The following is a 22,254-nucleotide window of genomic DNA, read 5'->3' on the forward strand; positions in this document are numbered from 1 at the left end:
AAGCACCATGTCTTGTCCCAAACGAATTCGTATGTCATGACTTACAGGTCAAACCAGTAGAAGAAGACATTACAAGGTTCTATACAAAATATAACATGAGGTTACAAAACAATCCTAATAAATTCATCAGTTATCTTCTTAACTCATACATGACTAATACCAGACTCAAGAAAAATAAATTAATGCATTCATAAACTCATGTAGAGATTTGTTCTCCTTTTCTTATGTTTATGTTAAATCTCATTTCACATAACGTAAGACATATAATTGTCAAGTGATCTCTTAAACAACAATTGAATTTTCCAAATTCTACTAAAACGCGACGAAATATATCGGATAGTTTTATTATTCATCCTAACTTAATTAATTTAAACATAGTGCTTAGTAAACATTCATGATTTAACCTAATTTGTCATATTTTCACACTCATATTTGTTGCTCTTGAAAAACTAATATTAAAATCTTCATCAATAATTTGGAAAAGGATAAAAGAATCAGTAATGATAATCAATATCCATATTGTATAATGATGTATTATTTGATATATTATAATATAAAACGTGTGTATGCAATATTACAAATATTAACATTTTTTCAGGTCAAGCTGAAAGCACTTTGGAAAAATTAAAGACAGATTATGTTTGCAAATGGCTCTTCAATGTCATGAATACTTATCATGATATTTTTATATCTTGTTTGTTACCATATCCAACAGATTATGTTAGAGTTGGAGGTCACTGGTATGTTATAATCTATAAAAGTATTTTTCATACAAAAATTTTTTAATATGAGAAACTTCTTTTTCTTGAAATTTCTCTAATAAAAAAGTGTATACCTCCCTGGACTATTAACTTATTTGTCATATTAGTGCGAACCTTAAACTCATACGTTCCTTTACTGTTGTCTGATTAACAAAACATGTCTTTGTTTTGACTAATAAGTATTTTAGAATGATCACATACGAAAACGAATGCAGGTGTAATATATAAACGATGGTCAAAACTTAAAACATTAATCATACTAAAAACATTAATATTTTATTCGATTGCGTTTTCATTTTAAATATTAATCTTCTTTATATTCGTTTATTTTCGTAGCCTATTTTCTCTACTATACTATTTAATTCATTTGTTTATTCAATTATACAGGGTGTCCCATTTTAACCTGCCCAGTAGGATATCTCGAAATTTGGCAAGGTAATCGAAAAATGTTTCAAACAAAAGTTGTATGGTTCGAAGGGAGTCAACTTGTGATAACCTCAAATTTGACCTTGAACTTGATTTTCAAGGTCATTCAAAGGTCAACTTTGTTTTTTTTTAAAGAACACCCATTTTTGATTATAGATTCGAATAGAGTTAGCAGTCTAAAATTAGATGAGGTTATTAGATGAGATTTTGAAGAATCGCTTCAACTTCGCAACGTAATAAACTTCGTACAAGTCAAAGTAGTTTTCCTCTTGAAAATCTTTCGATTTTCTAATAGGATGAAAATCTGCTGCCTGCTACGATTTGTTAAACTGAAAAAATTCTAGCTCGGTGACATTCTGAGAAAGCTATTTTTAAGAAGTCTGTGTAGGCATTAAAAATTTATTCTGCGTAGATTATTTATGACAACATCGCTTCTTTTTTTACCATATCATCAAAATCGAAATGTTCCTATCCTTAAATTGAAATGATAATGAAATGATATGGACGTAAAAAAACAATAATAATAATGAAGGTGAAAGTGTGATAGTAGTATTTCGTGAAAAACGTGTAAATTAGTATCTCTGAACATTTTTGGTTCCTCTAAGTATAAAAAATTATTCATCTACTACATGTGGAGTTGAACCTTTTTTCCTGTAAGTATATGAAAAATTATTTACAAATTAATACTTAAATTAATAATTAAAACTTCTTGTATTACCATTAAAATGCTGCAATTCGCATATTTTTTCTACAGAATGGTAAATTCAGCGAATGAAGTTGTTGAAATACTGTTGACACTTGGGGAATGCAATCGGATGTACAGAGCTGCTGCTCGGCTTTATGCTGAATGCTTTCCTAACCAGCGTCACCCAAGCCATCGACAAATATTTTATATTCTAAGACGCTGTCTTCAGAATAATTTACATTGGCAGATATGTCAAAACAGAAATTTGTATAACAATGATGTAAGACTCATTGCGGTATTGGCAATGGTTCATTTACACCCTCATGTTAGTACAAGAACAATTTAACGCCAACTGAGAATTTCCAAATCTACTGCTCATCGTATGTTAAGATCGGTACGTTATCACCCATATCACATAACACTGCATCAAGAGTTAAATGAAAATGATCTACTCCTCAGGATGGACTTTTGTCGGTGGGCTCTGAATCAATTAGATCAGGATCCAGATTTTTTCTAAAACGTTCGTTTTAGTGACGAAGCCACTTTCAAAAGTGATGACAGGCTTAATAGACACAATAGTCATTATTGGTCCCCTGTTAATCCTCACTGGCATTGTCAAATTGTCAACCAACATCGTTGGAGTGTTAATGTTTGAGATGGAATTAGTAATGGGCATATAATTGGTCCACATTTTCTTGATGGTACAGTCAACGGTCCACGACATCTTGACTTTCTAGAAAACCATTTGCCCGAATATGTAGAGAACATTCCATTGAATATTAGACAGCTTATGTGGTTCCAACAAGATGGTGCTCCAGCTTATTTTGCGGCCAATGTTAGGGTATTTTTGCATGGTCGGTTTGGGAATCATTAGCTAGGTTGTGGTAGACCAATCCCATAACCACCAAGATCGCCTTATCTCAATCCATTAGATAATTATTTCTAGGGATTTTGTAAATATGCTGTTTATGAAGATGTACCCACTACTAGATTAGACATGATGGAAAGAATCAGGAGGATTTGTGCAGCAGTCACGCCAAAACTACTCAGAGCTGTCATGAACAATTATTGTCGTAGATTGGAATTGTGTGTAGAAAATAATGGAGGACCCATTGAACAATTGTTATAATAAATTTAAAATTATTTTTTATTTGAAAATAAATAATGTTATTCGCTATGACGAGCTATATTCCAAATAAGTTGCTTGCTGAGCTTTGTTCATTGATACATAAATAAATTGAATCTGAGCTACAAACTACCTTTGCTTTTTTACTTAGCTGAATTACAAATTTGAAATCCCATTTTTGACTTTCACATAACCTTGAGAAGTTGAAATAATTAATAACTCATTTAATCTCAAAATTCTCGCTCTATATGAATCCGGGGTCAATAGTAGGGGTTCCTATTCAAAAGAACAAAGTTAACTTTTGAGTGATCTGGGGGGTCTCCCGGACCCACATATGATACATTATTTGAACGTAGACTTCATCGTAGATTCTGAATCCGGGGTCAAAAATTGGGTTTCCTACTTGAAAAAACAAAGTTGACCTTGAAATGACCTTGAAAATTAAGTTCATGGTCAATTTTGAGGATATCATAAGTTGACTCCCTCCAAACCATATAACTTTCGTTCGAAATATTTTTCGATTACCTTCCCAAGTTTTGAGATATCCTACTCGGCAAGTTAAATTGGGAGACTGTATATCACACGTATGAATATTAATCATTCATAGGAAAGGTTAATCCATAAAATAATTAGCACGTTTTTCAGATATCCTTGTAAGAAACGTAGAGGAAGGCATTAAAAATCAAAGAATGGACGAAATGGGTCGCGTGAGATGAGACATGCACGTTCACGAGAAGTGTGAATCATAGTCACCACACACTGCTCGACTTCGAACCTTCGGCCGAAATCCGAAGACGCGCAATAAAAATTAACTGCTACTCTCGGGTCTGGGTATTATCACGCGGCTCGACAAATATGAAAATGAATCCACGGCTGAGTAATTGATAAGTTACTTTAATGATGATACTTAGTTTAGCTTGCGGTTAGAGGATAAGTTTGTAACGAACTTAGGATCGAGCGGCTTACGACAACCTATTGTAATCGTTTGCCAGAGCGGAATGGACGTACGAGTGCGATCGTCGATGTTGAGTGTGAAAGGACAAACGAGAACGAATGTCGGAAGGATGTAGACCGGAGCGGCTTGTTGCGAACCTGCGATTGAGCCAGCGGTACTGTTCTCCGAGCTCAAACTCGACCCATGGACATGCACGAGCGCGGGATGCGTTACGTGGCCGTGAAGCCAGAATTTTCAGCTTGCTCCCCGAAGGCTGCAGACCCCCTGTGAAAATTTACTCTTGGTTATGTGGGTCACCTCATCTTACTTGATGAGTTTTCCGGATAGGGCAATGTTGAGATTGCTCCTAGGACCGGCAGGCTGGCGAGTGAGAGCAAGCGAGAGAGTTGGAGGGCGAGAGAGCGGGAACGTGATAAGCGTGCCAGCGTGGCAGCGCGCCTGCAAGGCCCAAAAGTAAACATGTGCACGCAGCGGGCCGCATTGGCGGCGAGGCTGGCGAGAAAATTCGGCAACATGAGACGTGGAACTGAGATGCGAGTCACTTTACGTCCAGATTCTAACGAGGTGAGTTGTGCCTTTCTTTGGACTCGTGCGCATTAACTCGATCCTAGTTGAGATCTGTAATTTGTAAAATAGCGGCTTTGTCCTCACACGGTGAGGTTTTTTATGCCGACTATTTAGTTCTAACTCAATTGTAACTTGGTTTAATAAAATAGAAATATTAAACTCAGTGTACTCCTTTTTTAATCTCTCCCGCACAATTGCTCACCCCTAACAATCCTCTCAAATAAAAATCTAGATATGTTATGTCGGGTTAACGAAGTGGCCACGCAAACAGACCCCGTCGATTGATCCACCTGGCAAAACATTCATCATTGAGGAATTGCGTAGTACACGTACAAAATGTGGAGATATCCTGTCGAATATACCTTACCTTATATCTAGATCGATATATTCTAATAACGCAGGCAAATGATCACGGAGTAGTTCCAAGAAAATTCGAACATTCACGTTATGGCCAAAAAAATAAAAAAATAAAAAAATAAAATCTAAAGTAGCCATTCACAATTCGACATCAGACGTTGACAATCCAATGGTGTTGAGATCAATTTGTCGATAGCAAAGAGGATTATGATTTGATCAATAGTGGTAGTTATGGAAATTTAAACTGACATCACTGCTGAATATCGATTCATGGGAAAAGAAAAACGAAAAAAGTTAAGATCTACTTGATCTCATTTATAAAAATATATTATTCGGTGCCTAAGCCTGTGTTAAACTAGTATGATACGGCCAATTGGTTTACAAAATCCTGAGAATCGTTTTCTATGTATACCTTTTTAACTACTTATCTAGCGTGTGCTAATGTAAGAATTCATCTCCTCCCTCCCCCCCCCCACCGTGTCCCTAAACCTTTCACGAAAGGTAAAATTCTATAGGCGAGTAGGTATTGTTACAAATTCTATATGATACAGTGAATTTTAGTTTAAAACCAATCTGTAGACCACAAGGTAGCATTTAAACTGTTTTCTACTACCGTCTAGTAAACTAATCTCAGTAAAGTATAAATTCATTCTTCTGACGATTCGTATCACGAATGTAAAATTGGAAGATTTATCCAAAGCCTATATTTGGCTATTGTAAATGTAAACCATACAATTTTTTTTATTGTACTCTAGAGAACGGTGTGAAATCACTTGTCTACATCAGACGAGTAGATTGATACGATTAATAAGTAACTTTTAATAACCATACAATTTTTATTTTACTCTAGAGAATGATGTGAAATCACTTGTTTACATCAGACGACTAGATTGATACGATTAATAAGTAACTGTTATATATTGTAAATTATCTACTGAAGTGGTTCCTACTATCAATCTTGTACTTTTGAATAGCAGAAAAAAATAAAACGTCCATTTGGATTCATGCTATTCTAATGAGAAAAATGACTCGAATATATGTAAAACTATATGATACACTGAATTTAATTAAAAACTAATATTTTTAAAATGTGATGTGAAATCATTTATCTACATGAGATGAGTAGAGTTAAATCATCCAATTCACGCAATAAAAAATTCTTATAAAAAATGATTCAACATCAGTCAGATATTTACGCTGTTTTTTTTCTTTAATTTTGAGCTGTCGGTCATGATATGAAATGAAAATGATGTAAAGATTATTAAACGGAAATAAATATAAGATATTGTTTCGATTGTCACAACTAAAAATAGCCTAGTTGTAAGAACGTTTACTTATTCTGAAACAAAGTTCGAATAAACTTCGTAAGACTACTCGTCGGGCCCGTCGTTATGGAAATCAAGACGATTGACACGGCATGTATGATTGTCCTAACATTGCAAAGAAAAATATTTAATTTCTTCTATAAATACAGACTAACATAAAAAGGTACGTACAACAATATATTTACCATTTTTTCAATGAAAAAATTGATGAAATATATATTTATATATATATATATATATTTTTTTTAAGCCAATATGTAGTTGAATTTAATAAACAAATATCATTTGGTATTAATAAGTAAATACTTTTTTTTAACCACCAGTATAATATAATTACATTCTATATATAGAATCAGTTGGGTTTAAAATGTTGAAAAAGTAAATCATTATACTTGGCATGGTAATTGTCTTGTAAACAAAAAAATATTGCATTAGACCATATGAATTCATGATTAAACTTTATTTTCAGATTATGACTTTTAGTGCAATGAAATTCATTGTATATGTATATAAGTTACATATAAGTTAAATATAAGTTACATATAAATTTATCATCAGGCACAGTATAATTTCTGAATCCGGAATAGTCATAGCTAAGTAAGATTTAGTTTCGTTATTGATTTCCATAACGACGGGCCCGACGAGTAGTCTTACGAAGTTTATTCGAACTTTGTTTCAGAATAAGTAAACGTTCTTACAACTAGGCTATTTTTAGTTGTGACAATCGAAACAATATCTTATATTTATTTCCGTTTAATAATCTTTACATCATTTTCATTTCATATCATGACCGACAGCTCAAAATTAAAGAAAAAAAACAGCGTAAATATCTGACTGATGTTGAATCATTTTTTATAAGAATTTTTTATTGCGTGAATTGGATGATTTAACTCTACTCATCTCATGTAGATAAATGATTTCACATCACATTTTAAAAATATTAGTTTTTAATTAAATTCAGTGTATCATATAGTTTTACATATATTCGAGTCATTTTTCTCATTAGAATAGCATGAATCCAAATGGACGTTTTATTTTTTTCTGCTATTCAAAAGTACAAGATTGATAGTAGGAACCACTTCAGTAGATAATTTACAATATATAACAATTACTTATTAATCGTATTAATCTAGTCGTCTGATGTAAACAAGTGATTTCACATCATTCTCTAGAGTAAAATAAAAATTGTATAGTTATTAAAAGTTACTTATTAATCGTATCAATCTACTCGTCTGATGTAGACAAGTGATTTCACACCGTGCTCTAGAGTACAATAAAAAAAATTGTATGGTTTACATTTACAATAGCCAAATATAGGCTTTGGATAAATCTTCCAATTTTACATTCGTGATACGAATCGTCAGAAGAATGAATTTATACTTTACTGAGATTAGTTTACTAGACAGTAGTAGAAAACAGTTTAAATGCTATCTTGTGGTCTACAGATTGGTTTTAAACTAAAATTCAGTGTATCATATAGAATTTGTAACAATACCTACTCGCCTATAGAATTTTACCTTTCGTGAAAGGTCTAGGGACTGTGTGGGGGGGGAGGAGATTTCATTTACTGTACCAGGACAGGATCATTTATATATATATATATATATATATATATATATATATATAACACTATCAGTCAAGAATATTTCAAGAAACTAAATTTATGTCAGATACTTTGAATTGGGTATTTCGCGTAGGAAAAATATATAAGCACCTTTAGCAGACTTGGGCCATGGTTTTTTTTCAACATGCAAGTTAGTAATTTTGAACCAATTTTTATCAAGTTTAAGCATATTGAAATAATTGCATTGTCTGTGATCAATTCCTGTATGGAAAATTCCATTTATAACACTGTAATATCTATTATTTATATTTATTTTTGATCTTGGCACATTTTTTATTTTAATATATTTTATATCCGACACAAGAAATTGTATAATCAAGAACTTTTTTGGTAATAAAATATCACGTTTTAGATGCACTTTTGTATTTCTGTGAATCTTACACATTTCTTCTCTCTGTAACCAATCACCCAAATTATAATCAATAATTTGTTGTAAATTACTTCCAATTAGAGTATCGGTTATGTTAAGTTGTAATATATAATTATCATTCACTGTCGATTCAGTTCGTCCATCACAACTAAAACATTTTGTTACAGTACGTAAATCATGAGAAAAAAGTCTTCTGAATATTTCAAACTTTTGCAACAGACCATGTAAAAATACAGAAGCTTCATGTACTATTGGTAGAGAATATTCTTCATTGATAAAATCTCTCAATCGTTTCATATCCACAGAACTCTTTGCAACAAACTGATTGAAAATAAATTTTAAGGTATCCATATTTTTCTGTTTCATTAATTCTAATCTTATTTCATCACAATGTAATAGACTCTGAATACACACGTTTGCATATGAAGAGATATTATCTTCGTTTGGCAATCCTCTTAAGTATTCTTGATATTGTTTACCAATTTTATCAAACTGAATATCATTTTGTGCAAGCAATTGCCGTAAGGGTACATTCCATTTATTATCGCGAATGCGAAATTCTATATTTTGATCTTTACAAGGAATCGGTAACAGTTCTAAATGTGAGTTGCAAAGTTTTCGTATTCTGTTGTATTCTATTACTGCAGAGTCTTTGGTAAATATACGAGATGGATCAAAATTTATTAAATATAACCCTTCTAATTTTGTAACCCTAGAAAGAGCTACATATGTTTGACCTGCTTCAAATATGTCATTTCCTGCCTCAACAACAGCAGTCTCTAAACTGTAACGGTTGTGATTTATCTAAATAATAAATCGGTGCTCGTTAACAAAATAAGTCACCGTCACTCTCACGTTGCGAAGCTAACCGCCGCTTCGTTGAAGGAAGACTTACCTCCCGGCTGTGGTGTCGACTGTTTCGTCGGACGCGTGCTCGACGCACTGCTTGCGCGGGGGAGTCGGTGGGTTCGGATATCTGGGCAGAGGAGGTACGTGTGCTTCTGCCCACGTCAGTAAACAAGGCGGCCGATTAATTGCAGACACCCTTTATTCGTTTAGCGGTTTGCTTACATCCCGTAGAGAAAGAGGCCGAGAGCTTTGCCGGGTGACGCGTCGCTGCGTCGCGCAACGACGATACGCTAGGTTTCACCGCGAGAGAAAGAGAGAGAGAGAGAGAGGTATAAACGGACCGATACTCGCACGCTTAATAAAACGTAATCTTTTCGCAGATAATCGTACGCCGGTGAGATTATTCACTCCTTCTCGTTGTAGTCCCGCGCAAAACCTCTGTCAACTCTTCGGTTGCCGGCCCCGTGCGCTGACTTTCGTCGCCCAGGAGGTGCTTCGTTCTCTCTCCTCGAATTTCTTCGGCACTCGTTGAAGCTTTTGTGACTTGGGCGACGGCACTCACTCTTGGCGTACTTAGCTCGATACACCTGTTGGATCCAGCTTCCAATCCTCGTACCTTTGCACTGTTTAGCTCTCCTCCTAGAACTCTCTTTTCTTCTAATTCTCACTTTCCTTTCTCTATACTGATCCTCTCGATAAGCCGGTTCACACTTGAATGTCGCTCGCGCCTACCCCCACCCCTCACGGTCCTCTCTCTGTTCTCTCCGCTCGCGCACGGTTTTCTGCGCAGCTGGCCCGCGCACTGCACGCGCTGGCCCTCTATTAAATTGATTTTTCCCTTAACAAGCCGGCTCGTTACAAAACTCAAACCTTGACATTTGTGAATAGTTATTCCGAAACTACAACTAATAGGAAATTGCTTTCTAGTTATGAAGCAATTTTTCATTAAAACAAATTGATATTCAAGTTGCGGTATAGAGTGCTCCTGCCCGTTTTTTAGACGAATATTAATACTGCTTATATTTTTTGCATCATCCCTCGAAACCGATACTACAGTACCAATGGTACCATTCACTAGTCCAATAGAAACGTCAATATTTCTTCGAATCATTACTTTACATCCAATTTTAATCTTAATAATTTTGTCAATTCCACAAGTGCCACCGTCATCTTTATTTATAAGGTTAGTAACTTTTTTTTGTAAATACTTTGGACCTGGAAAGTGATGGTCAGCCACTAAAGTAATTTTTTCAGATTGGATTCTGTCTAACATCGCATCATTCAAATTCTGGCACATATCCCTTTTCGGTAATAGACAAACAGCATCATCAGGTAATTTTTCTAACGATTCACACAATTCGTTCATTGTTGTGAAGCAATCACCATCGGGCAGTTTCAACTTTCTTTCTTGTAGAGTTTCAATATCTGATTTCGTAACAATACCCATTCGAATCCTACTTAAAATTTCTGAATATATTTTATCATTTTTTTGTCTCATATTAATCGTCAATTCATCAAAATCGAAAAGTGACCATAAATTATATGAATCAATAGACTCTATGTATTTAGATATTTTGTATTTTGTTAATTCTACAAAAACAAAATCTTTATTTACTGGAGGAAGCTGTAATAGATCGCCAAAAAGAATAATATTTAATTTTCCAAAATAGCCATCATTAACTGTAGATGTTCCTTTAATTTCATTTAATCGCAAATTAATGTACATGAACAGAACATCTGATACCATTGATATTTCATCAATGATCACCAAATCTACATTTCTGAGAGTTTGTCGTACCATTTTTATTGCGCTATTGGATAATTGCTTATACTTCGCGGTTCCATCTGGTTCAACAGGTATTTGTAAGGCTTTATAAATTGTAAAACCGTTAATATTATAAGCAGCTATTCCAGTCGGTGCTAGTATTAAGGTATCTTTATTACGATGCAATTTATTTAATGCAACAATAGTTTCAATAATATGACTCTTTCCAGTGCCACCTGGTCCAAAAACAGCTAATCTCAATGGTTTTTCATAATCAAATAAACCATCTTTGGCTTTTGCAAAAATTTTGGTTTGGTCAGAATTGAATTTATTTATCTTATCTTCGAGAGTATCACTTGTCATAAGTGCTTTATCGGCAGCATCTTTAAAATCTTTCATAGCCTTTTCTGTTTCTATTGGAACGCATCCGTCAGGTAAAGCATTGGATCCTGTATTATTATCTTCTTCATCATCCTCTTTTATTTTATTTTCGATAAGCTTTGCCATATTGTCTATTGCCTCACGAATAAGCTCGGATTTTTCATGATGTTTCATAGCTTCTTTTAAAACTTCTTTTTTTTTCATAAAAGTTTCAAAATAAGTGGGTTCGAATCCTTTTAGTTCATCGAGATCTCTCCAAGGTAGGAAAAGCAATAACAAAGAAAAATAATATGCTTCCGGTTGAGTTACTGGATTATAATTGCAATAGTTTAGTATGTACGGTTTCTTTCTCTTTCTGCAATACAAGTCGTCACCGATCTTATAGAATTCGCATTTAGTTTTTGGTTTGACTTTCCATATATCAAACCACCTTGCAAAGTCATACAATGAAACGTTTTCTAATTTTTCATGGCGAATTGGATAGTAAGTATCTACAAAATTAGCATAAAAAATTTCTGAAGAATCTGAAGGAAGCTGTTTGATTTCTTTAAATGGTTTTATTTTTCTAGACCGAATTATATTTGTATTCAGCCATCGAAATATAATCAAGATCAGTAGCATGAAGAGGATGTCCTAAAAGTGTGTCAGCAGCTTCAAGTGCTCCACATTCTCTATGATTTAAACACTTAAAACCAAAAGACCACAAGCGACTACATAACGATTTATTGTTTTTTATATCAGAAAAGTCAATGTCAATTGTACTTTTTTCTCCTTTTGTACCATAGGAACATACATATCTTGTTAAGAGATAAGATGATTCACCAATATACTAAGCATCCATATTTCCTTCCCATAATATTAACAAACTAGGTATATAATCATTTATATTCTGTTCCTCCAGCTTTCGGGGTAAATCATAGAATCTACTTTTATTTCTAAGTTTTTTTTTTATTTGCTATAGCCACATCTACATTTCGTAAAATAAAATCTTTTGTTAGAGGACGCGAGAATCCAAAACGGCATGCAGTTATGAATCCACTGTTTGCTTTTTTCTTTCTCATCCAGTAACTGTTGTGGTTATGTTGTTGATAAGCTAGCACTCGTCTATTAAGTTCAGGAGATATGCGTTTGTCTGGTATAACACAAGTAATAGTTTTTAAAATGTAATCCTTAACTTCATCATTGGTGTTTTTATTAAATATTGGCGCATCTTTAATCCAGAATAGACAATGAAAATATTGTAAACCTCTATTTTGGTATTCTGTTGCGTAAAAATAGTGTTCCACTTTGCCTATTGAATTAGCAGAGGATAAAATATACTTTAGCATGGCTTGGAACCTATTATGAATAAATCGTGAGGATGAAACTGGATCTTTCGCAACTAATTTACATGTATCGTTATCAGTACAGGAGTTTACTTTACGTAGGTAATTTCCTAGTTCTGACCACATCCACTCAGCAGGACTAAATGTAATAAAAAGCGTTCCTGGACCATACTCTCTCATCATACAATTTAATTCATTTCTAGGTTGTTTCCAATAAGCTTGAGTGCCTCTCAAGCGTGAGAAAATACTATTAATATTAGATTCAATTGTATCCTCTTTTATTTTTTGTAATAAATCCGCAGCTGTCCATTTATAATGAGGATTTACAATGTTTAATTTTTGAAATATTCCTGCATTAATTTGTCTGCAGTTGTGATTATATAGTAGATAAAAAATATATTGTTTATTTAATCGGAATCGTGAATGTTTTGAAGTCAATTTGCTTTTAATGAAATCACAATCTCTTAATGTAGGATCACGATTGTCTTTCTGTCCATACTTTCCAGTCGGATATAAGTCCGGGAAACATAGTAAATCTAAATCTTTTACACGTGATTCTAGAGCATTGGCGTAAACATTGAGCATTTGGTATAATGTTGTATCGGTGATACCTTTAGATTCATTATGTAAGGGATAAATCGTGTATTGATTGTAGAAAGGGTCTGAGTCTAATTTTTGAGTCAATAAAGCTTGTAGCTTTTTCTGTTCCAAAAGATTATTCTTATTATTTTTTTTACACTCGACCAAACACTGCGTATTTGTTTCCTTTTTGATAGATTCTTTTGTTGAAAGATCATTTTCATCAATCATTTTTTCGCTCTCATTATCATTAACTGTACAGTCATACAGTTTATCCAAAAGGTTAGCTGAATTTACTGGAAGATTTATTTTCTCGTACAAGTGATTATTTAATTTCAGCCAATTCAAAGCATTCCATACTTTACAAATATCAACATAATCTTCCCATATACCTTTTTTTTTGGTTGGATTACCTCGTAACAAAATGTATATTTCTTGATTTTGCAATAAAGCATTACTTTTGGGGCATATTTTTTCCAATGTTTCTTTAATTGGAAGAGGCAAATGGAATGTTCCGCCTACAACTTTATTAATTTTAACTTGGTTCAGCAATTGTTTTCTCATAACAGTGTCCTTTTTTACAACTGTTTGAAAAGCCTTCGCACGTTGAATCAGTAATTTTTCATAATCATTAAGAATGGCTATTTCATTGGGAACTTCATCAGTGAACATATCATTCAAGTTGCAGTTAGAAGCTATACTATGTCGCTTAAAATTAGCTTCGCAATTACTACAGATATAAGCATTTTCAATATCGTCGGGATCATATAACTCTAATAATTTGCTTAAGCCAGTATTATTTATTCCTAAAAGAAACGAAACAATATTACCATCGTCTTTGCATTTCTTTACGGGTTTTAATTTGCTTAAAGAGAAGAGCCTTTCGCACGAAATGCACGGAGTACAAGGAGGGTCCCTATCAATTTTTTGATATTCAATAATACCTTTTTCGTATTTTTTTTTTAACTCAACTTCGTCCAAACATATCACGTTTTCGTCGTAGTGAAATTGTTGACGCGATTCGTTAAATAAATTAGCTATTTTTTTCAATTCTTCTATATCAAAAGTGCTAAGTGCATTATCGATTTTAGAAATCATATCATAGGAGGACTTTACTTTATGAATAATCCTTTTTATTGCTCGCAGATATGGATAATGGGCCGATAGATAAGTTATCTTCAAAAATTTTGATTTACATAATAGCGGTTGATCGTAGCAAACTTTTGGATGGCATTTTTTCTCTGAATTACGTGATTCACAAGAACATATATCTATATCTCGATAAAACTCAAAACCTTCAGCATAAGATGTATTTTGTATATTTTTAAATAAATCAGCCAATGCTATTAGTATATCTGTGTCGAGAGTTTTACATGATTCGTTACAGAGCCATGTATTTGCGGATTGTAATGAAAGTATGTTTGTTGAATGACCTTTCTCATTAATAATAATACCACTTTGTAAATTTTTAAATATAGTGTCAAAATTATATGAAGTATCTGCAAAGTAAGCTTCCGATTTTGAGCTATGCTTTGCAAATCCACATAAAGCAGTTGCAGCAAATACCTCATTCCCACTTATTGCTTCACTGCCTAAACGTGCTAGAGACACTTCAACTTTATTTTGACACACTTTAATCAATCTTTTTACTGAATTGACTTCTTTATCTCTTGCATATATAACATCAGTAACTATTTTTTCAGCTTCGATTACTGACGCTCGCGACTGTCGATCTATCTTATTAGCAACATTCATTACAAAATATTCTTTCGATTGCAAAAGTTTTCGAGTGGTCTTTGTTACAGTTATCTTTTTAAATTTACTTTTATTTTGCACAGCTAAAAGACGATATCTCTTTCTGTTCTCGTGAATAGAATTGTTTTTTATTTTTAATAATTTTCTCTTGATTCTTATGTCATTTGCCAAATGCTTATATTGTAGTGTCTGCATTCGGCGAACATTGAGCTTAACTTTTTCATAATATTTTTTATTTATTCTCTTTCTATTTTCTAATACATTGATAATTTCTGTACTGTTATACATTGTTTTTGTTTGCAATTTGCACTGAATTTTACGTCGTTCTAAAATATTTTCTTTATTGGTTTCGTAGTATATTTTACGTTTTTCCAAAATCTTTTTTCTGCAGTTTTCATAATATTTTCTAGACCGCATAGCGGAAGATTTCTGTGAATTGTTTTGACTCGAGATAAACAATGGAAGGCTATTGAATACATTATTCATACTAACGGGAGACGGATCTAATAAGTTGTCACTAATGGTTTTATCAATATCAGAGTTGAATCCATGCGAAAAAACATCCTGAGTCACAACATTTTTTTGCGAGTTCAATTCGAGAAATTCATTGACAATAGAATCAATCTGAAAAAATACAGCTGGGGCAGTATTTACTATAGGTACATCAGAAGAGTAACTTTGTTGATCAATACTATCATTATTTACTATATAGTAATTTTTTTCTGCAGTGGGATTAATTATTTCATCTGAAGTAATAGGTTTTCTTGTATTGGTATTATTTCGATAATGTATTTTCTCATCATACTCTTCCTTAAATTCTTATATGTTCGAAGGATCAATAGAATGTTTAAAAGTATGTAAAACAGTATCCAACCTAGAATTCTCAATGAATTCATCAAGTCGCTTAGGCACAGATTGAATAGCGATGTTGAAAAATGATTATGATTCTTCTAATTCATTTTTAACAGCATTGTGAGAAATGGATTCACAGGGTTCAACAGCAGATCTATAATTTTTTACGGAACTAATGTTGCTCGATAACTCATTTTTTTGTAACAAAATGCTCTGCTCGTTAATAAAGTTATTTGGTTTGTAAGAAAATACCATTGATTTATCTGGAAATTCCTGAACAAATTTTTGTTTTACATTTTCTTTTTCTATATTTGATTCTTCATCTAGTTGATTATGAACTTTGTCGTCATTGGATATACGTGGTGTAACGACTTTTTCTAGAAAAATAATGTATGGGGTTTGGTATTGTGAAAGCTTATCACTCGATGAAATGGTTAAATCATCAATGGCGATCCAATGGTTCGATTCACGAAGGATATTAGTGTAATGACCAAAATCAAGGGAAGAACCGTGATGGATTATTGCACTTTTTACCTTATACATTTCTCCAGAGACGCGAATGATTTCGTTCGAGAAGGGTAGTAACTGAAAATTAGTTATTTTTCTACGTCTACCATACAGATCAAATTTATATATTAATAATTGTACTATCAAAATATTATTTAGACTTTTAATAGAATATTTTATGCGTTTAATACTACCGCAAGGTGCTTCGCAAGATACATCTAGATCAGTCCAATGTTCCAAATTCAAATCAATAACTTCTTGCAAGCTTGCACATGTTTTATTTTCTGGAAGGGACAAATTCAGTATGTAATTAGAGCTTGAGACTGTTGTATTTTCATAATTTCAATTTATACACCGCACCTCTATAACATAAGTAAAACTTAAACTTGATTTTAAATTGTTAGATTTAAGACAAAGTTCTGTGATAAACTCTGCTGCATCTTTCTGTTCGCTTGGTATGAATGTTTCTCTGGCAAAGGTTCTCACTTCTTTTATCTTTACATAGCCACCAGAAAAATATGCTTGAAAAGCAGATTGCAATGCGTTGTCTTCTGGATTATTGGAAAATTTTATTCTAATAGAGGGACAATGAAACAAACTTTGTAAACTCGAATTAGCATAACAAGAAACTTTTCTCCCGTTTTCAACGGGATTATCAATACCTAAGATTTTCCATGAATCGACTGAATTTGAAGAGACATGTTTTTCAACAATTTTCTTTTTAGATTGTATATAAAAAGGTTCTAATTTTTTATGCTTTTTCACTTTGTTGAATAATTCACTAGTTTCTGAATTGGTATTCAATGAATCATATTCAATTAAGTTATCAAATTTTCTTTTACTTCGAATGAAATTGGGTTTGGCAGCAAATTGCACTGTTTCATGTAGATGTGACCATTTATCATTATCAATCAAATGCAAAATTGATTCACAAGGAAGCACTTCCCTATTCGAGATTGTGGTAACATTATTTATAAAATCGTTTTTTTTTCTTGATTACTCATAGTATCAACATCAATTTCTTTGCAAACAGTTTTTATCGATTTGATTGGAAATTTTTGAATGAATTTTCGTGTTTTATTTGTATATTGCATATTTTGTCTATTATTCATATTATTAACTACTGCGTCATTCATTTCAAGGGTGGGAAATGGTAACATTAAATAATTTTCAAACATACCTAACAGATGATTTCTCATTTTGTTAGTATCATAAGTAATTTCCAATGGATTCATTTTCAATAATAAAGACGTGGCATATGCTATTGCAAAAACACCACAATCTTTATCATTATTTTGATATTGTACTTTTTCAAAACGGAATTTACTTTTGTCTAACCTGCCATGTGTTACTAAATGTGGAAACAATTGCTTCAAAAATTGTTCATTGCAAACATGCAGTTGGCTACGGTTGAGACAATCATAAATCCTAACTAAATTAGTATCATAGTAACAACAAATCCAATGACCCCTTAAACATTTATCGCAATAATCATCACAACTATGTAGTATTTGCAAATGTATAGAATCATGAGGGACAGGTTCAAACCAATGTTTTTCAGGATTCCGCATGATTTTTTGAGTGTATAAAGTACTTCGTGGTTTAATAATATTAGGAGTTTTTTGAGAAAATATATATATCATAAAGTGTAATAAACAAATGTGATTATCATTCAATCTCGACGAATCCAAAACCAATTCTTTATCTAGAGCACTCAAACGATATCGTGAAAATATATTATTATTTCTTTCATATATGTCATGACCGTATGTATAATTATTTACAAAATGTGGATTATTTTCACAAATTGTTAAATCAACTACTTCTACCGAAGGAAAGGTCATTAAAGTGAAATTTTCAAACACACATAAAATATGATTCCTCATTTTATTAATATCATACGTGATTTTTGAAGGATTTTCTTTGAAAAAAATTGACGTCGCAAAAGCTATTGCCAAAATTCCATAATTATTATTATTATTTTAGGACAGCACTTTTTCAAACATAAGTTTGCTTCTATCAATTTTGCCATTTACAATGAAGTAAGGAAATAGTTGGTTTAAAAACTGTTCACTGCATTTACCCAACCGATTACAATTTGACGAATCGTAAATACGAATATATTCAGAATCATAATAGCAACAAATCCAATTTCCCTGTACGTAATTGTCGTCAAAATTATCACAATTATATAGAATTTGTAAATGAATAGAATTTTCTGGAATATATTCAAGCCACTTCCGTCCTGGACATTGCATAATTTGTTTTAAAAATGTCAAGTTTCTTGGTTGCAAAATAGGATGCGATTTCTGAGAAGATAATCGTAATATATTATGAAATAAATTAATATGATTAATTTTTACTGGCGATCCATCCAAAATAAATTTTTTATCAATGCTATTTAACTTATAATGAAAATAGTTTTGTTTATTTTGATTTTGATTTGCCATAACAGTATAAATGTTAAATCAATGAAAGAACAAACAATGAGATAAAGCCAATTAAAAATATGTAATGCACCACTTTGTTAGAATTATGAATTTTTTGAAAGTAAACTTCCACAAATGTAATAAATATGTTTATGATTTTAGATATGAAGCTCACTACGTATTTTTATTTTTAATAATAAAATTAAAAAATTATTCCTTTATGTACAATTATATTGATTGAGAAGAGTACATTACTTTTATAAGTATGTAAAATACAACTAAAAAACAACATTTTATATGTATATATAAAAAATATAGTGCAATTACGTTCGAAAAATGGTACAAGCAGGTACAGATTATATTGGTATAGTGGTACAGTATGGTTGTATGCATTCAAGGTACAATGTAGGAGACTGGTTACCCTAGCCTGCAAAGTGTAATGGACAGTAAAAATAAAAAATACCATTCGAAACATCTCTAATTGAACCCTCCAAAAATGCTCATTATTTTAATTGAACCCCTTCAGTTGTCCCAAAAAAAATTAAAAACTATGATGATTTTTTCGTTTTTTGTAACTGCGATATCTTTAGTAATACTTAATATTTTTGTAAAAGAAACAAGGCAAAAAATTGAACCTTTGCTCGTTTTAATTGCACCCCTCTCACTTTTTCAAAATTATTAATATATATGTCAAAAACAACAATCTAACTTTATTGTATGTTCTTTTCAAATAGATTATTGGGTTATTGGGTTATTTGGAAAGAACATACAATAAAGTTAGATTGTTGTTTTTGACATATATATTAATAATTTTGAAAAAGTGAGAGGGGTGCAATTAAAACGAGCAAAGGTTCAATTTTTTGCCTTGTTTCTTTTGCAAAAATATTAAGTATTACTAAAGATATCGCAGTTGCAAAAAACGAAAAAATCATCATAGTTTTTAATTTTTTTTGGGACAACTGAAGGGGTTCAATTAAAATATTGAGCATTTTTGGAGGGTTCAATTAGAGATGTTTCGAATGGTATTTTTTTTTTCACTGTCCATTACACTTTGCAGGCTAGGGTAACCCCGCTCAATGTAGGTTTATAGGTACAAGGTACAATGTAGGTTTATAGGTATATATATGGTACAATCAAAGTTCTCAAATCGTATTTCAGTACAAATTATATCCTTCGAATTCCCCTGAAATATAAACAAACACAGATATATTTAATACATCTTCATTACTAAAAGATAAACAATCTATTTATTTATATTAAAAAATTACCTGAAGCCTTTGCAATTACAGAGATGCTTGCGATAAAAACCCTTATGTCAGTCAATTTTTCCATATCCTATCTTGTAAACTATTCACAAAAACTTAACAATAACTACTGATCGCTTTATTGGATAAATCTGATACACGGGGGATTTGCCGAGAGACTTGCGCACGCAAATACAACTGACAATACGCTGGGTGGGAGAGAGAGAGAAAATCGCGATCGACGCGGACTAACCGCTCGCGCGCAATAAACAATTTCTCCGCGCACGCTGCGCGGGATCGCACGTTAACAACAAAAAGGGGGTGTGCACCTACCGCGAGATAGTTGAGGATACGGTGGCCCACCGTATCCGATACGTAAACCGCAGATTAGCTGCTACGCCGCTCGCTGCACTGCCTCTGTTATTGCTGTTATAGTTGTTGCTGCTGTAGTTGTTGCTGCTATGGTTGTCGCTGCTGTTGCTGCTGTGAGAGCGCACGTTCACTCGCACGGCCACTCCGCACTCCGCTCACTACACCAAAGTTCTCGTCTCCCTGGATCTCGCACCACCAAAAGAAACGCGTTGCCGACTCGAAAGGGTTAGCTCGACGTAGACGGACTGAGTGACACAGTCCTACTGGCTACCGAACTCTCCCCTCCCGGTCATTGCCCCTACGCGCCCTCTCTCTCTCTCGAACCGATCGCGGCTTTTCTCGTTCAGCCGCTTATTAACCTCACGCGAGTCGAACGATTTTCGGTAATCGTTGCAATATATATATATATATATATATTTATATTAATTGTAAATTAATTGTAAATTCCAGCAATGCAGAAGAATATGCGAATTTATTTTATTATTTCTTTAATACAAATTATTAATACAAACTATTAATACAAATGATACATATCAGATTACAATATTTTTTATTTATTTGGCTAGATCATTAAATTTTAATATATCTTTATATTTTTAGCTTACATGTTATGCTTATACGAAATAGTCTATTTTGAATATCACATCAGTAGATTACATATACTTAAATAAATATCATATATTACATATACTTAAATATAATATATAAATAATTCACATGAGATGAAAATGAGTTTTTTTATCTTTTTTATGGCATAAATAAATAAATAACATAACTAATATTTTTAATTAGTACTAGTCAAAATTGTGAACATAAAACCATCTTCTTTAAATCATTCAAAGAATACTAAAAAGTAAATTTTTTTGGCGTCAATCGACTAAATAATTTTTAAATTAATAAATGTATTTTGTTTATGTTGTTAACAAGTGACTTTTTTTGTTATTTAATGAGCTATCATTTTCTTCATCGGATGGATTCCACCGCTTAAGTGATCGGTTCGCTGATGTGACGTCATTCTCTTGCATGTTTGCTTCCTCTTTCAATAGTTCAAAAGAAGAAATGTCCGCGCACATCAATCGTAGAGCACCTACATATAATAAATATAAATAAATATACATATAATAAATATACATATAAATAAAGAAGCCATTTTAAAGGATATTTTTGAAAATATATTTGAATTAAAGGGCGAAAGCGGTAGGCGTTTATATATATATAAAATAATAGAAGGGCGAAAGCGGTATTTATTATATAATTAAAACTATACCTGAACGATTGACAGTTGCCTTGATTAAAACACAGCATCCTTTATGCAAGTGATCTGCATCGCCAATTTTAAATGATGACACTTGTACTGGTACTTTGTATTCGCCATCCGTCACTGATCCAGAACCAAAGTTCAATTTACCAAACTTGCTATAAGCAGGTGTAATCATTGTTTTTATATACACCTTAACCTCTAAAAATTAGAAACAGTGACAAATTATAAAAATATATTTAGCTATTGATGAAGTATTACGTTTAATATTGTGTAAATACGGAGATACTTACTGAATTCTCCTGAAGCTTTAGCTAAGTCTATTAGATCAATTGTCGCTACAGACAAATCTATTTTTATTTTGTCTACAACATGAAAACCTTCTATTTTAACGATAGAATTGGGATGTATAATGAGGTCGTAATTAAGCAACTTCAACTGCTTATGAGACTTGTGTGACCCTACAATACGTCCTTGGCAGCCGTCGAGGTGCAAGATCTTTAAAAAAATTATTTCTATTTATACTGCAAAATATGATTTAACAGAGTATGTTGTTTTATTATTTTTATTAAAACGTACCATGCCAGTTACAAATTTGTCTGACCATTTGCGAATAGTGTCAAGATCCTAAATCAATAAACTAATTCTCTTGTACTGATTGGTAATCACTGCTTTATATAAATCTTTATCCTTGTTGTCGCCAACTTTGCTATGCCCAAAAATCTCTGCCAGATAACCAATG

At 32.5% G+C, this 22,254-nt stretch overlaps 1 protein-coding gene across 1 annotated transcript in view; it reads left to right on the forward strand.

Annotated features, from left to right (window-relative positions):
- The window catches only part of LOC131667616 (protein unc-79 homolog), a gene marked incomplete at its 3' end in the record, with an annotated part of 3,688,809 nt that overhangs the window by 953,265 nt on the left and 2,713,290 nt on the right, over nucleotides 1–22,254 (forward strand). The window contains exon 10 of the mRNA XM_058941149.1: nucleotides 599–740. Within this exon, the coding sequence (XP_058797132.1) occupies nucleotides 599–740 (142 nt within the window). The remainder of the gene's footprint in view (nucleotides 1–598; nucleotides 741–22,254) is intronic.

This window comes from Phymastichus coffea, unplaced genomic scaffold, assembly GCF_024137745.1.
Source record: "Phymastichus coffea isolate CEN01 unplaced genomic scaffold, Cenicafe_Pcof_1.1 PCOF00005, whole genome shotgun sequence".
Classification (NCBI taxonomy): domain Eukaryota; kingdom Metazoa; phylum Arthropoda; class Insecta; order Hymenoptera; family Eulophidae; genus Phymastichus; species Phymastichus coffea.